The following is a 13,774-nucleotide window of genomic DNA, read 5'->3' as shown; positions in this document are numbered from 1 at the left end:
GGGGGAGAACAACACTGCAAGGAGATCGTGAAGGGAGACAAGGGGCTGTAAGAGAGTTGTGAGGGGAAAAAGAGCTGCAAGAGTTGGGGAGGAAAGAGGCTACAATGGAGACAGAACAGTTTTAAACCTATCAACAAAGGAATACTCAGCTAACTGGTATCCAAGAAAAACTAAAATTGCTGAGGTCATCCATTCTTCGCAAATGAAGGTGGAATCTCTAGTTTAAGGCTTTGTAGGTTCAGCAGCTGGTATATTTGGAAAAAAATGCAGTGATACCTATTATAATGAACACAATTACTGATCTTAAATCTGGGATTGAGAACTGAGATGCAGTAAATGGGTAGTTACTGCCTAATTCAAATGCTTCAGCTTTGTAAACTGTAACCTCATCATTGTGTCTGTTCTGGGTGATTTTTTTATATGTAGAAGTGTATGTCAGTTCTTTTGAAAACAACTTTTGCTGCTAACTTTGGCCTATTATTTTGCATCAATTTAAATATTGTGGCATCTAAAAAAATAATGTTTTCTTTGTGTTGTGTTTTAAGTTTAAAGTAAAGTTGACTATTATTGAGTATATTGATGATTTCATCTATTCTGTTTCTGTGTAAGTCCAAATTCTGTAAACTAAATATCATCATAATTTTTAAATACAGAAGGTACTGTGATTAAGGGACTGGATCATCAAATGAATAAGTTAGCAAGAATGAAGAAGTAGCCCCTGAAAACCAGAAGCTCATCCCAAAGCCAAAAAACAGCCCTCAAGAAATCTTAAGATGAACCATGAAAAAAAGTTTCTCCAGCATTGTCCCTTTGTTTCAGTTCGCCAGCATCCACAGTTCTGTATTTCATTTTTTCTTAGATTACATCATGTGCTGTAGACTGATGCATTGATAGTCTGGTGTATAAAATGTGGTGCAGTAATGAGTTACATAGCACTCTGATACTTATGTTTACAGTGCATAAACACATAATGGGTTTTTACAGAGGCATCTGGGGTTACTGTTGAGCTAGCAAGAGATGCACATTGCTGCTTACTGGAAAACCTATTAGAATTGTGATAAGTCAGTGCTGGGCATTTCCCCAGATCAACCACCCCAAAGATGTAAATCCCTCCCACTGGGAATTCTTGTCCAGAGGCTGACAGGCCTTCTGCTCAACCATATCATCAGGAAGGTGGTGGCTGCTGTAGGAACACCGCCCATTGCAATACAGAATCAAGATACAGCCCAGATGAAAGGCAAGGCATTTTGTACGGTGTAGGGTCCTAGCACAATGATGACGAACAGCAAGGATACTGTGTGCTCTCATCAAATTCCCTGTTTGCTGATGACAGATCCCTCAATCAGCCTTTCAATGAGTAACCACCTCCCCTGGGATTCCACAAGCAGCCCACGCAGATTTGCTTGCCATGTTCCAAAGTGATAACAGGAACATCCACCAACAGCAGTTGGATGAGATCCTGAAATGGTCATTAATTTCTTATTTGTCTCAAACTGGACCTTCCCAGTCTGGATTTAATTTTGACAAAAGAACTTAGGATGTGTGTAGCCACCCTCCCACCAAATAAAATTCACTCCCTGCCTCCAAACACACTACAAGAGGGGGTACACAACTTTCCACAAAGCTCCTGCACCATACTGAATAATAATAGACAATTAGAGCGGAGCCATGCAGGAGGGAAATCAGGAGTCATTTCTCCACATGAATGGTCAAAGAAGCCTGGAACTGTCTTCCTGCAAACAATGTGGATGCTGTGTCAAGACTTAGGCAGACAGATTTCTGTTGAGTAAATGTATCAAGCGATAATGGAGTAATGGTTGATAAAAATATGTAAACTACAGATCAGCCATGATCAAATTGAATGACTAGCCAGCCCCAAGAGACTATGCTTGTCCCATGTTCCAATTTAATACTTCCAATATTTTTATTTTTACTCCTATGATATTTACAACTGGGAGAAATATATGCTCACTTCAAACTTTGAGCACTATGTTTAGTTTTGGTGCCCATGCATAGTGGAAAATGCAAACAGTTTGAACATTAACAAAATCACAACAAAATTGACCAAACAGAGCTCTTAATTATCAAGATATGCTCCAGGAAACCTGGCTAATTTTGTTTAGAAAAGCGGGATGAGATGATGTATAAGGTAGCTTTCAAAATCAAAGCATTTAGAGCTTGTCCAATTTGAAAACTAGCCTACAATTAGGAAACAGATATACAGTATCCTTAGACACAGTGTTAAGTCAGTCATAAACAAATATTTTATCTTGGTGTATGTATTTTTAATACAAAGGAGGGTACAGACTTGTATGTCAGGCAATGTTAAAGACACCACTCTGTCTGAGTAAATGAGAGGAGATTGGGGGTCCAAACAAAGGAAACATAGTTGCAGGTCAGAGCCTAAAATGGAACACAGTAGAAACATAGGAAATTATAAGGCTCTGCAGATCATCTGCTGCTCCAAATACTCTTGTCCCTTTATAAATCACTGCATTAAATGTTACGTCATTCTCCTCTCTAAATGCTACCTGCCTTCACAAAGTCTGATCCACAATTTCATAGATTGTGTTCTGCAAGAAGTTGTTAAATCAATGCACTGTCAATGCATTTTTCTTCCAAATTTCAGCCTATGGTTCTGTACCCTGATGTTGCATGTCAAGATGCAACTTATTAACTAAACTATAGAGAATCCTCCAATATCAGTTTCAGTGATTTATTTTTTCTCATGTTTACAACATTCTAGATGTGGTTATACCTGCGTCTTGCATACACTGTCACCTCCTGGGATTTGTGCATAATCGATTTGACATGAATCATTTATTATTAAATTCACTGGGCTCATCAACAATATTCAAGATTCCTGTACTTCTGTTGTACCTTTAAGTCTCATTTATTCTCACTTATTTCCCTTTCTGGTCTCAATCTTGCATTAGTCCATTGTATTGCTGCTCATAAAACCAACTCCCCAGTCAATTCGGATGACTCTCCACACATATTACCCCTTCAGTGTTCAACTCTCCACCATACAACTCCACCACTGCAAGTGGGAAACCAGTAGCCTCTGAACACAAAATCAGAAAAGCAATGGATTTAGCACAGATATTCTACCATACTTTGCTGATACCCTTCTCACAAACAAATCTGAGCCAGAACGGCTTGAAGCAATTTTTGATCTCCTGCTTAATCTGCTCTAAGACTGGTTTAAAAATCAGCTCTCATTATGACCAACTAACCCATTATTGCCTACTGATTGGCAGTTAGCTTCTACTTATGGCAGGATCTCACAAATTTGGGACTTTTGTTGATCATCATAAACATATGAGAACTACAGGTCTTCCGGGGCAATATAAATGGATTCAAAAATCACCACTTTATGAATAGTATGAAAATACTTAGTTGAAGCATATACTTACATCAGGATATTCCTTAACAGGTACATAAAGCTTCTCTTGTAACTGTACAATAGGTCCTACACCATCTGGTAATTCTGCACTTTTCTTCTCTGTACTTCCATTTAACGTGTCATTGTACATATCCTTCCGCACTCTGCTGATTTCTGCAGAACAAAAAAGGAAGAAAAATTGTACAAATCTTAATGACGTCAGAAGAATGTAAATATTCAAGCAGAAAATAAGAAACTCAAGAAAATTTAAGTATTACTGATAAAAGGGGGGGGCATGCTGTCAAACCTTTCATTCCGCACTCAGAGGCAAAAATCCCAAATTTCAAACAGAGCAGCAATTTACACTGCATGAGTAAAGGACAGGGGTAATGATTAGTTGGAAAATTGACTGATTAATCAACATTTGCCACAGAGAATGATTAAGACAACTAAAACATTTTTATTTCATTCATCATAAGCTCAATGCCTGGACATGTTCCTTTAGACTGCAGAGAACATACATGAATGTACGTTGCTTCAAGCAAGTACAAGTCAGCCACTTTCTAAGTCCGAGTTACACTTTTAAATTTGGTTGTTAGTTTCATTCTTAGCATGATCGGGATTGTGCACCAATTGCTGTTCAATTACAATCATATTTAACATTAGACATTGCATTTTAAATTCTCTTGACAGAGGCTGGATAAGTACAATCAATCAGTCCTCAATCTATTGTGAACAGGCATATAAATGTGCTGTTTGGCACTATTCATGAGCACATATGACATCACGTCAGCACAGAAATTGATATACAACATTATTATTCATGTGGCAGGCAGAACTTCAATTTGCTATTATGGCAGCATCCTGCATTGGTTTATATCACAATTACAGGCAGAACATACCTCCCTTTTGCTGCCCACAATAGGTAGGATATTAACAGTACTTAACTAGCCCATGGTTGAAAACCTTGAAAAGCAGTGTCTAATGCTGGATATGACTGCATTTGGATTGCATTTGATGAACAATCCCAAGTGGGCTAGATATGATATTAACAGCCAATTTAAGACAAATACTTTCAGCAGCATATCACATTTTTCAGCAACATTCATTTTTGAGTGGCCCAACTCTCAAACATTTGCTGATTGAAGAATTGAGACAACAATTATTACAAAAATAAACAGAAATCAACGAAAACTCAACTTTGTACAGTACTGCAACTTGTTTTTCTGGAGTTTGACCGTGGAAACATGGCTCCCAGCCTTCCTGATGCTAATGAAATGACATTAATTGCTTATATACATTAAGGTATGTAACAAAATGTATCATTCCAGATTCAACATGAGCACTTTGTCAACTGGATTATCATCTAAAACAAACCTCAAAAGCATTTTTAGGTAAACCTCTAAAAACGTTTGAAATAAAAAGAAGCCTTTGCTTCTTTTAAAACAAGGTCAATTTTTTTAAAAAAATCTTGCCTAAGACCGTAAGATGTAGGAGCAAAAGTAGTCTATTCAGTCCATCCAGTCTACACCACCATTCGATGAGATCATGGCTGGTCTGTTCATCCTCAACTCCACTTTCCTGCCTTTTCCCCATAAGCCTCGATTCTTTTACTGGGAAAAAAAAATCTATATCAGCCTTGAATGTACTCGAAAAAACCAGCCCTGACGGCTGTCTGCAGTAAAAATTTCACAAACTGACTACCCTCGAAATAAGAAATTGCTCCTCATCTCTGTCCTCAGTGGAATTCTCTATTCTGAGATTATACCCTCCAGTTCTCGACTCATCCATAAGGGGAAACAATCTTTATCCATCTATCTTGTCAAGCCCCCAAGATTTCAACATGTTTGTAATTGTATAGTGACTTTACCTCTCAGCAACATCTCAAAACATTTACTTTGCAACATTAGGTTCTGAAGTACCCTATGCAATATTCCCAGTTTAAATTCAAAGCTTTTTCTTATTTTCTCCTTCAGCCAATTTCTTAACCACTTACAAAGTTTTACTCAAAATTCGCACTGCTTGCAATTTAACTACTTTCTATATGGGTCTTTGTCAAATATCATTTCGAAGTATAATTACATCATATTAATGGGATTTTCATAATCCATTTCAGATGCCCCTACTCAATCAGGACAGTCTAGCAGGATCTTCCATTTCTGAATGTTGGGCATGTTTTACTAGGTTATTATTACACAGACAATTTTCAATGCATTACTGGTAATTTTATAGAGAATGAAAAGCAGTTTGTAGTTGTCTCTGCATGCTTTCTAATATTAGGCCAATGACCAACTTCCAGTAATATCCATTGTACCTCTCAAATCTCCTCAGAATATTTCAGCACCAATATAGCTTTGGGTGATCACCAACCTTAAAAATCATCAGGATACATCAGTCAAATCATGATTTTCAAAATGTACTTGCACTGTTAGCTATATTACATTCTACTATTACTACAAATCAATTACACAGAGAAACTTGTATTTATCATGCAACCCCTTTCAGCATTGCTATAACTTTCTGAACAGATCAACAAAGAATGATACATTTTAAAACAACCAATCCACAAATAAATCAATAATAAAGACTCAAGCAATGGACAACACTTTTCAGGGAAAAAAACCTGTAAAGTAGACTATGGGCCTGCACATCAGGTCTGCCAACAAAACTCCAAAGTGCATTAAGATATATTGGCATAGAGGTTGTGAGCTAAGGTTATCTAGGTACAGCTGAATGGATAACCCACTTGACAGAAGTATGTAAAAAGGTCAGGCAATGTATTCTTAATTCTTTAGAGTACATTAAAATGGACTAGAAATAGGCACAGAGCTAGACCATTCAGCATCTCAAGAAAGATGTTGTCAAGTTAGCAATGTTTGCTGACACTGACAACTATGGGCAACTATGCATGCACGCTCATTGTGAAATGCATGGTTCCAACCACTGACATCATCACAAACATTGCATGTGACCTCACACATAAATGCATTATTGTGCATGTGCATGGAATGGACTTGAAGTGGGCTTCTGTACTGCAACTGATGTGGGAGGCTGGGGTGGGGCACCTGGAATGTTGGACATTGGACAGGTGTTTTTGGGAATTCCAGGAGTGAGAAGGGGTGCCCAGGAGTGAGGGATTGGAAGGGTAGGGTGGGTAACAAAGAAAGGAGTAAGGGGTTTAGGGGTGGGGGTGGGGGTGGTTGGTGGTGGGGAGTAATAAGAGGTGTCAAGGAAAGCCCAGGAAAACCCTTCCAGTTCTCTCCCCTCCCAACCAGTTTTCTCCTGGGTCCTGATCTCTCCCACTGGATTCCTCTTGATCTCTTCACCACACCCGCTCCCCTCTCAAATCCCAATCACCACTCCCTCCATCTTGATCTCTTCAACCCTGCCCTTCCCCTCAGGCCCAAACTCCCCTCTCCTACCCTGTTCCCCATTTCTCTCCCCTAACCTCTCTCATCAAATTCTAAAATCTATGTGTGGATCGGTGTCAGCCAACATAGCCTACCAAGAAACAGGTGAAAGCATTTTGTACACTGCAAAAGCCATCAGCCTGAAAACATTTTGTTAATAGTACAAAAGATATGCTGCAGAATTAGTTGCGTCTTGGCTTTGCAGTTCCAGTATAGTTGCAAACACTACTATCTACACAGGAATGTGGAAAATTGCCCAGGTACACCCTGTCCACTCCAACCCAGTCAATTACCACTCTATCACAAAGTGATGGAAGGGGTCATCAACAGCGTTATTTACCAGCACCTGTTCAATAATAATTTACTCACTAACACGCTCAGTCTGGATTCCTCCAGGACCACTCTGCTCCTGACCTCATTAGTCCATGTGTGGACCAACGCTATAAAGTACTGAACTCAAAGTGAGGTTAGAGTGACTGCCTTTGACATCAAGGCAGCATTATCCAAAAATGGCATCAAGAAGCCCTAAAAAAAAAACTGGAGTCAATGGAAATCAGGGGGTTGCTGGTTGGAGTCATACTAAGCACAAAGGAAAAGGTCTATGGTTTCTTGAAGTCAATCAACTCAGCCCTATGAGATTACCGCAAGAGGTTCTCAGGGTTATGATCTAGGCCCAACTATCTTCAGCTCCCTCATCAATGACCTTCCCTCCATCATAAGGTCTAAAACGGGATGTACACTGCACAATGTTCATCACTATCTGCCACCTTTCAAATACTGAAGCAGCCCATGTCCACATGCAGCAATATCTGGGCAAAGTGCCAGACAATGACCATCTCAAACAAGATATAATCTCACCAGCTTTCTATTTTCCCTGATGATCAATGACATGACCATCATTAAATCCCCAACTATCACCATCTTGTCGGTTATCACTGACAAGAAACAGAACTTGATCAGCCACATAAATACTCTGACGAGAAGAGCAGGTCAGAGGCTAGGAACACTGTGGTGAGTAACTTGTCTCCTATATTCCAAATGCCTGACTATGATATGCAAGGCGCAAGTCAGCAGTGTGATGGAACACAGTGCTTTCCACTTACCTAGATGTGTGCAGATTGAACAACAACCAAGAAGCTTAACACCATCTAGGACAAAGTAGTCTGCGGCCTGGACCATTTCTGACACCTCCCTCCCCTTCTCCATCTCCATCTCCGGAAACAGATCCGCCACCAACATCAATTTCAAACCCACTTCGACTCCACCTCCTCTCATCCACCCTCCTGTAAAAATGCGATCCCATACTCACAATTCCTCTGCTGCATCTACTCCCAGGATGAGGCATTCCACTCCAGGACATCCCAGATATCCGCCTACTTTAGGGATCCTCCTCTGTAATTAAGGATGCCCTCAACTGCATCTCCTCCATTTCCTGCACTTCTACCCTCAAACCCTCTTCCCCCAACAGCAATGAGGATAGATTCCCCTTCATCCTCACATACCACCCCACCAATCTCCGGATCCAACACATCATCCTCTGAGACATAGCAAGAACTGCAGATGCTGGAGTCAGAGATAATACAGTATGGAGCTGGGGGAACAGGCCAGGCTGCAGAGGAGCAGGAAAGATGACGTTTCGGGTCAGGACCCTTCTTTTTCTAACTTCAAAATCCCTCCAGCCCCAGCCTTATTCCATGTCCAGCCTTCACCGGACCTGACCTAACCTGTCCATCTTCTTACTCTCCTATCCGCTCCACCCTTCCCATGGACCAATCACAATAACCCCCTACCTGCATCCACCTATCACTATCTCTCCTACCCTTATCCAAGCCCCACACCCCTTCCCTCTATTTATTTCTGGGCTCTCCTTTCCCTCCCCAGTTCTGACAAAAGGTTTTGGCCCAAAATGTTGACTTACCTGCTCCTTGGATGCTGTCTGACCTGCTGTGCTTTTCCAGCCTCACACCTATAGATTCTGGCTTCTAGCATCAGCAGTCCTTATGGTCTCCAAAGCAGTCTGCTTGTTTGGCACCTCATCCATAACCTTCAACATTCACTCCTTCCACAAAGATGCTCAAAGTGGCAGCACTACGTATCATTTACTTGGTGAACTTAGGCAACTCACCAAGAATGCTTCAACAGCAACTTCCAAATCATGATCAACCACCTATTAGGTGAAGACCAAGTCCCCTTCCAAGAAACACACCATCCTAACTTGGAACTACGTCATTTTCCCTGCATTGTCACTGGGTCAAACTCCAGGAACTCCCTTCCTAACAGCACTTTTAATGAACCTACAAAAGGAATACAGTAGTTCAAAGCAGCAGCACGTCTCAATCTTCTATTAGGGCTCGACAAAACATGACGACTTAGGATTTGCCTACACTCCATGAACAAATAAGAAAAAGCCTTAATCACCATTAATTTAGGTAGTGGCTGACCTGTAACTCCATCTGCCCTCCATGGTTCTGCAACATTTAATACCATTGCCCAATGGAAAAGTACCATTAAAAAATTAAATGGAAACATACAATGCATATTAATTTTGTGCAGAAACTGGACATCAATTGCTGAAGGAGGTGGCTATTTACATTTGCACACAGTTCACAAAATGCATAATTTTATTCTTTCTCTGGAGGCCAGGTGGGAGGCAGGGCCAGTTTAATTGGCTGTGAAGTTTAAAAGCAGAGACTTTGTTACCTTCCCAGTTCCCCCCTTGAGTTCTCGGCAGGAAGACTCACAGAGTGCCTGCGTGCCCCCAAACTAATAGAGTTCCTTAAATAGTCAACCAGGCGTGAGCAAAGTTGGATTATATGGCTAACCCATCTGTTGGCAGACATGCCTGTGGTCTGGTAGTGGTGTCACTTCCATTTAGCAGCTCATGTCCAACTGAGAAAGCTGCAGCAGTATGGTCTGCCCACAGCTGAAGGCCTCTGTTTTCCCTACCTGCTAAATCTCTGACCTTCGTCCTCAATGGCGATTCTCTCACTCCTCAGCAAACCCACCTTCACTTCAGGCACTAGTGATGATCACGAGCACCCCGAGTGGCCAGTTTTCTCAGTACTACCGGCACTGGGCAGTAGCCAACCTCCTGACAAGCCACTACCGCTGGGAGGCAGCCGATTGTGTGTGCGTGTGCGTGTGCGTATTGGTGTTGTAAACCTGGCATAGAGGTGTCTGCTCCATAGAAAACAGATTAAATAGCTTTTTTTTACATAAGCTAGACAAAAGAAGTATTAGTGGGTGGAGTCTGGCTCACACAGACCCAGGGTTTTTAGTTTTTGCTTTCAGTTAGTTATTGAAGTTGGGGTTCTGTAGTTGAAGCTTTTAGATACAGCTCTGTTTGTTGCTGCAAAAGCTTGAGTTCTTTCTCTGCTGCTAGATTCATTCTGTTGGTGCTCCTTCTCTGAGACTGCAGGAGTTGGCAATTGAAGGAAATCTGTTTTATCGAAAGGTATGTTTATGGGATGCTGCTTCATTGGAACAGTTGATGAGTAGTAGTTAAATAATCTATTATTTTGTTAAGTATTTCAATAGAGTCAAAGTCATGCCAATTTTTCTTTTTGTTTATATTTTAACTGTGGTGTAAGAATAAAGTGTGTTTTGCTTAAGGCCTAATAGTTTGACCAATCGAAATACATCTAGAATGCAGCGCCTTATACTTGCCCTTAAATAAGATAAAAGTTAAGGTCTAGGCTATCTCCTTGATATATCGTGAGAGGATTTGGTCTGGTCTATAACTGTGTGAAATGGCCATTGGGATAGCTCCCAATTGGCTTGACAGCCTATCTACAGTCATTCAGCATCACCAACACTTTTAAAAATCCCCACCAAGACTTAATACTGCAGCCAGATGCAATCATACTGGATCAACTAATTCTATTTTCAGCTCACTTACACGTGGCTGGAAATAACAATACATAAGGTTACTTAGAACATCAGTGTATTTGCATATATGCAATGTTAACTCTGAGCTAAATTAAACAAGGCAAACACAATTTCATTTAAAAGTGAACTACTTGCATTTATATAGCCCCTTTAATGTCATAAATATCCCAAATCACTTTATAAGTGTTATCAAAAGTTTGGCAGTGGGTCACATTGAGATGTTAGACTGTATGACCAAAGGTTCAAAGGAGTCTCGTAAATGTGGCAAGAGGGATAGAGATGTGGAAATTTTTGGAGGGAATCCCAGAGTTAGTGGCTTTGAATGTGGAAGACATGTAAAACTGTGCATTAATCTCGGATGGCACAGTGGCTCATTGGTTAGTACTACTGCCTCACAGCGCCAGGGACCCGGGTTTGATTCCAGCCTTGGGCAGACTGTGTGGAGTTTGCACGCTCTCCCCGTGTCTGCATGGGTTTCCGCCAAGTGCTCTGGTTTCCTACCAGGCTCCAAAGATGTGCAAGTTAGATGGATTAGTCATGCTAAATTACCCACAGTGTTATGGAATGTGTAGGTTAGGTGCATTAACCATGAGAAATGTAGGGTTACAGGGATAGGGTAGGGGGTTAGGTCTGGGTGGGATGCTGTTTGGCGGGTTTGTTTGGACTTGATGGGCTGAAAGGCCTGTTTCCACACTGTGGGGATTCTATAAAAGTTAAAATTGGCAACACTCAAGTATTCAGAACTGCGGGAGCCAAATGCCTGTCAGATTGGAGACAATCACAGAGGTAGAAGGGGCAGGAATCCAGGTGGATTTGAAATGATAAAAAAAAATCAGAAAATCAATATCATGCCATGGGTGGTCTGCAAGCACAGGGAAGATAGGTGAGCATGGCGTAATCTAAAACCGGACATGGGCAGCAGGGTTTCAAATGAGTGCAAGTCTGCAGAGGGCAGAGCAACCTGGACTGTTGAAGCCATCAGTATTTTTCTTTTTTTCTAATATTAGTCTGGAACAGTGAATTGCAGTTGAAGATTGAATTTTTAACAGCAGTTTGTTTAATAAAAACAAGAGAACACGAAAGATTGATATTTGAACTGGTCCGGAAAGATACTGCAGGTTAATTACTACTTTAAGAACACTACAGACAGTTCAACATCAAGGCATTGCTATGTCTAGGAACTAGCAGCTAGTTGTATGGCCAATCGGTCAATCAAGGGAGGACTGATACTGGCTAGTCAACCACAATGCATGTTAAGAAAAGAGCAAACAAAGAGTGAATTGGCTCTGACTGGGTTTTGGGTAGTACGTAGGTTTTGGTTTGGAAGCTGCTAAGCTGGGTTTGTTGTTAATTTTGTTCTCTCAGGTTATTCTCCAGTTATCAACTTCTTGTAAATTCTGAGAAAGGAATTCCAGTTGTAAGAAATAAGTAAAAATCTTTCGAGGTCTGCAGAAGCTGGTTGCATTGACCGTGGCTTTGGAATTCAAGCTAGTTATACAATCTATGCACCTCTAATACAGCACATCATCCAAGGATTTCATGAAGGCCTTGTATTCTTGTTGAAATGGTTGAAATCAAACTGACAACTTACAAATCTTTTATTTTCTCTTTTTTAATTTGCTCTTTAACTGTGACAGTCTGGTGACAGAGTGGAGGTTTACATTCAAGGAAGCTTAGGCTTAAATTATTCATATCAATTATGTCACCTTCTGGTTTGTGTGTTCTGCTAAAATTATATTCTTAATGATAAATTGTTAATTTTTCTTTAAATAATAAAATTGGTGTTCAAGATCAATGATTTGTAAAATCTAGTTAGGAACAAATGAGCAATTTTGAGGGTCATTGAACGTTTTAAGATCATTGTGTTGCAAATCCAGTAATAGCAAGGCTGATTTGATTTGCCTTGCTATCTGTGTCATAACAAGGACTGCATCAGATTATACCAGTTTAGAAGGAACAAACTTACGAATGAGGATTTTAGTCAGATAAGCTGAGGCAGGGTACATTTGGGCAAAGTTAAAGAGGCAGAAATACAGAATAACAGAAATCAGCTAAGTTCAGTTTTGGTCAAGTTTCATGGAGGATTTATCTTCATGAGGCTCATGTGATCATCCCAAACTCACCTCATTAATCAGGTACCATGCCACCACAGCAGCTGTCGAGATGCTATTTGGACTCTCCCACTCACCATCGGCAGAAGCATCCACTTCTACTCCATATCCTGGGATACCTGGCGCCAGAGCTACCTTAGACAAGCCATTCAGCCAGCCAAGCATCAGCAGTCCTAAGTTGCCCTTCACCATCAGTCTAGTGGCACAGCAGTTATAATGATGAATAGTCCCCATTTCCCTGAATAAATTCAGCTCCAATTCAACAAGCTTGACACCATCCAGGCCAAAGCAGCCCACTTGGCTGTATGACGACATGGTGCTAGTCATTTCCACGAAAACTGATGCACAGTGGCAGTAGAGTGTACTACCTACAAGGCGTGCTGCAGAAATTCACCAAAACTCTTTAGAAAATGCTGTCTAGTGCCATCGCACTACCATCTAAAAGGACAAGGGCAGCAGAAACATGGCAGCACCACCTCCTGCAAGTTCTGCTTCGAGCCACTCTCATGCCAGACTTGGAAATATATCGCTGTTCCTTCAGTATCACCTGATGAAAACACAGAAATGCCTTTCCTAAAGTGTGCACCTACACCCCAAGGACTGCAGCAGTTCAAAAAGGCAGCTCACCTTAACCTTCTCAACGCAACTAAATATGAACAAAAGATACTGGCCTAATCAGCAAAGCCCATGTTCCCTACACAACTGTACATTCCTACTGAGTCACTATGAAGTACCAGGCCACACAGCCTTCTTGTCTTTAGCCTCAATCCCCCTGACAACTCTCTACATCACTGCTACTTTTTCTCCAATATCCACTGTAACCCAGTGTATCACCATTGTTCAATGTAGGACCATCACATATGGTGAAGACTGCAAATGTGTTCAAAACATTCATCTTTACTCATCAAAAGCAAACAGAAAACAAGCAAACAGAATCTGCAGACAACAAGGTGCAGGGCTGGATGAACACAGCAGGCCAA

General features: G+C 40.9%; 1 protein-coding gene across 1 annotated transcript in view; it reads right to left on the bottom strand.

Moving 5' to 3' along the window:
- Positions 1–13,774, bottom strand: part of LOC109932738 (protein quaking-like) — a 464,330-nt gene that overhangs the window by 433,454 nt on the left and 17,102 nt on the right. The window contains exon 3 of the mRNA XM_048600943.1: positions 3,417–3,559. Within this exon, the coding sequence (XP_048456900.1) occupies positions 3,417–3,559 (143 nt within the window). The remainder of the gene's footprint in view (positions 1–3,416; positions 3,560–13,774) is intronic.

This window comes from Rhincodon typus, chromosome 9 (assembly GCF_021869965.1).
Source record: "Rhincodon typus isolate 14 chromosome 9, sRhiTyp1.1, whole genome shotgun sequence".
NCBI lineage: Eukaryota > Metazoa > Chordata > Chondrichthyes > Orectolobiformes > Rhincodontidae > Rhincodon > Rhincodon typus.
Note: the sequence above shows the minus strand (reverse complement) of the source record. Positions and strands in the feature narration are given on the sequence as shown.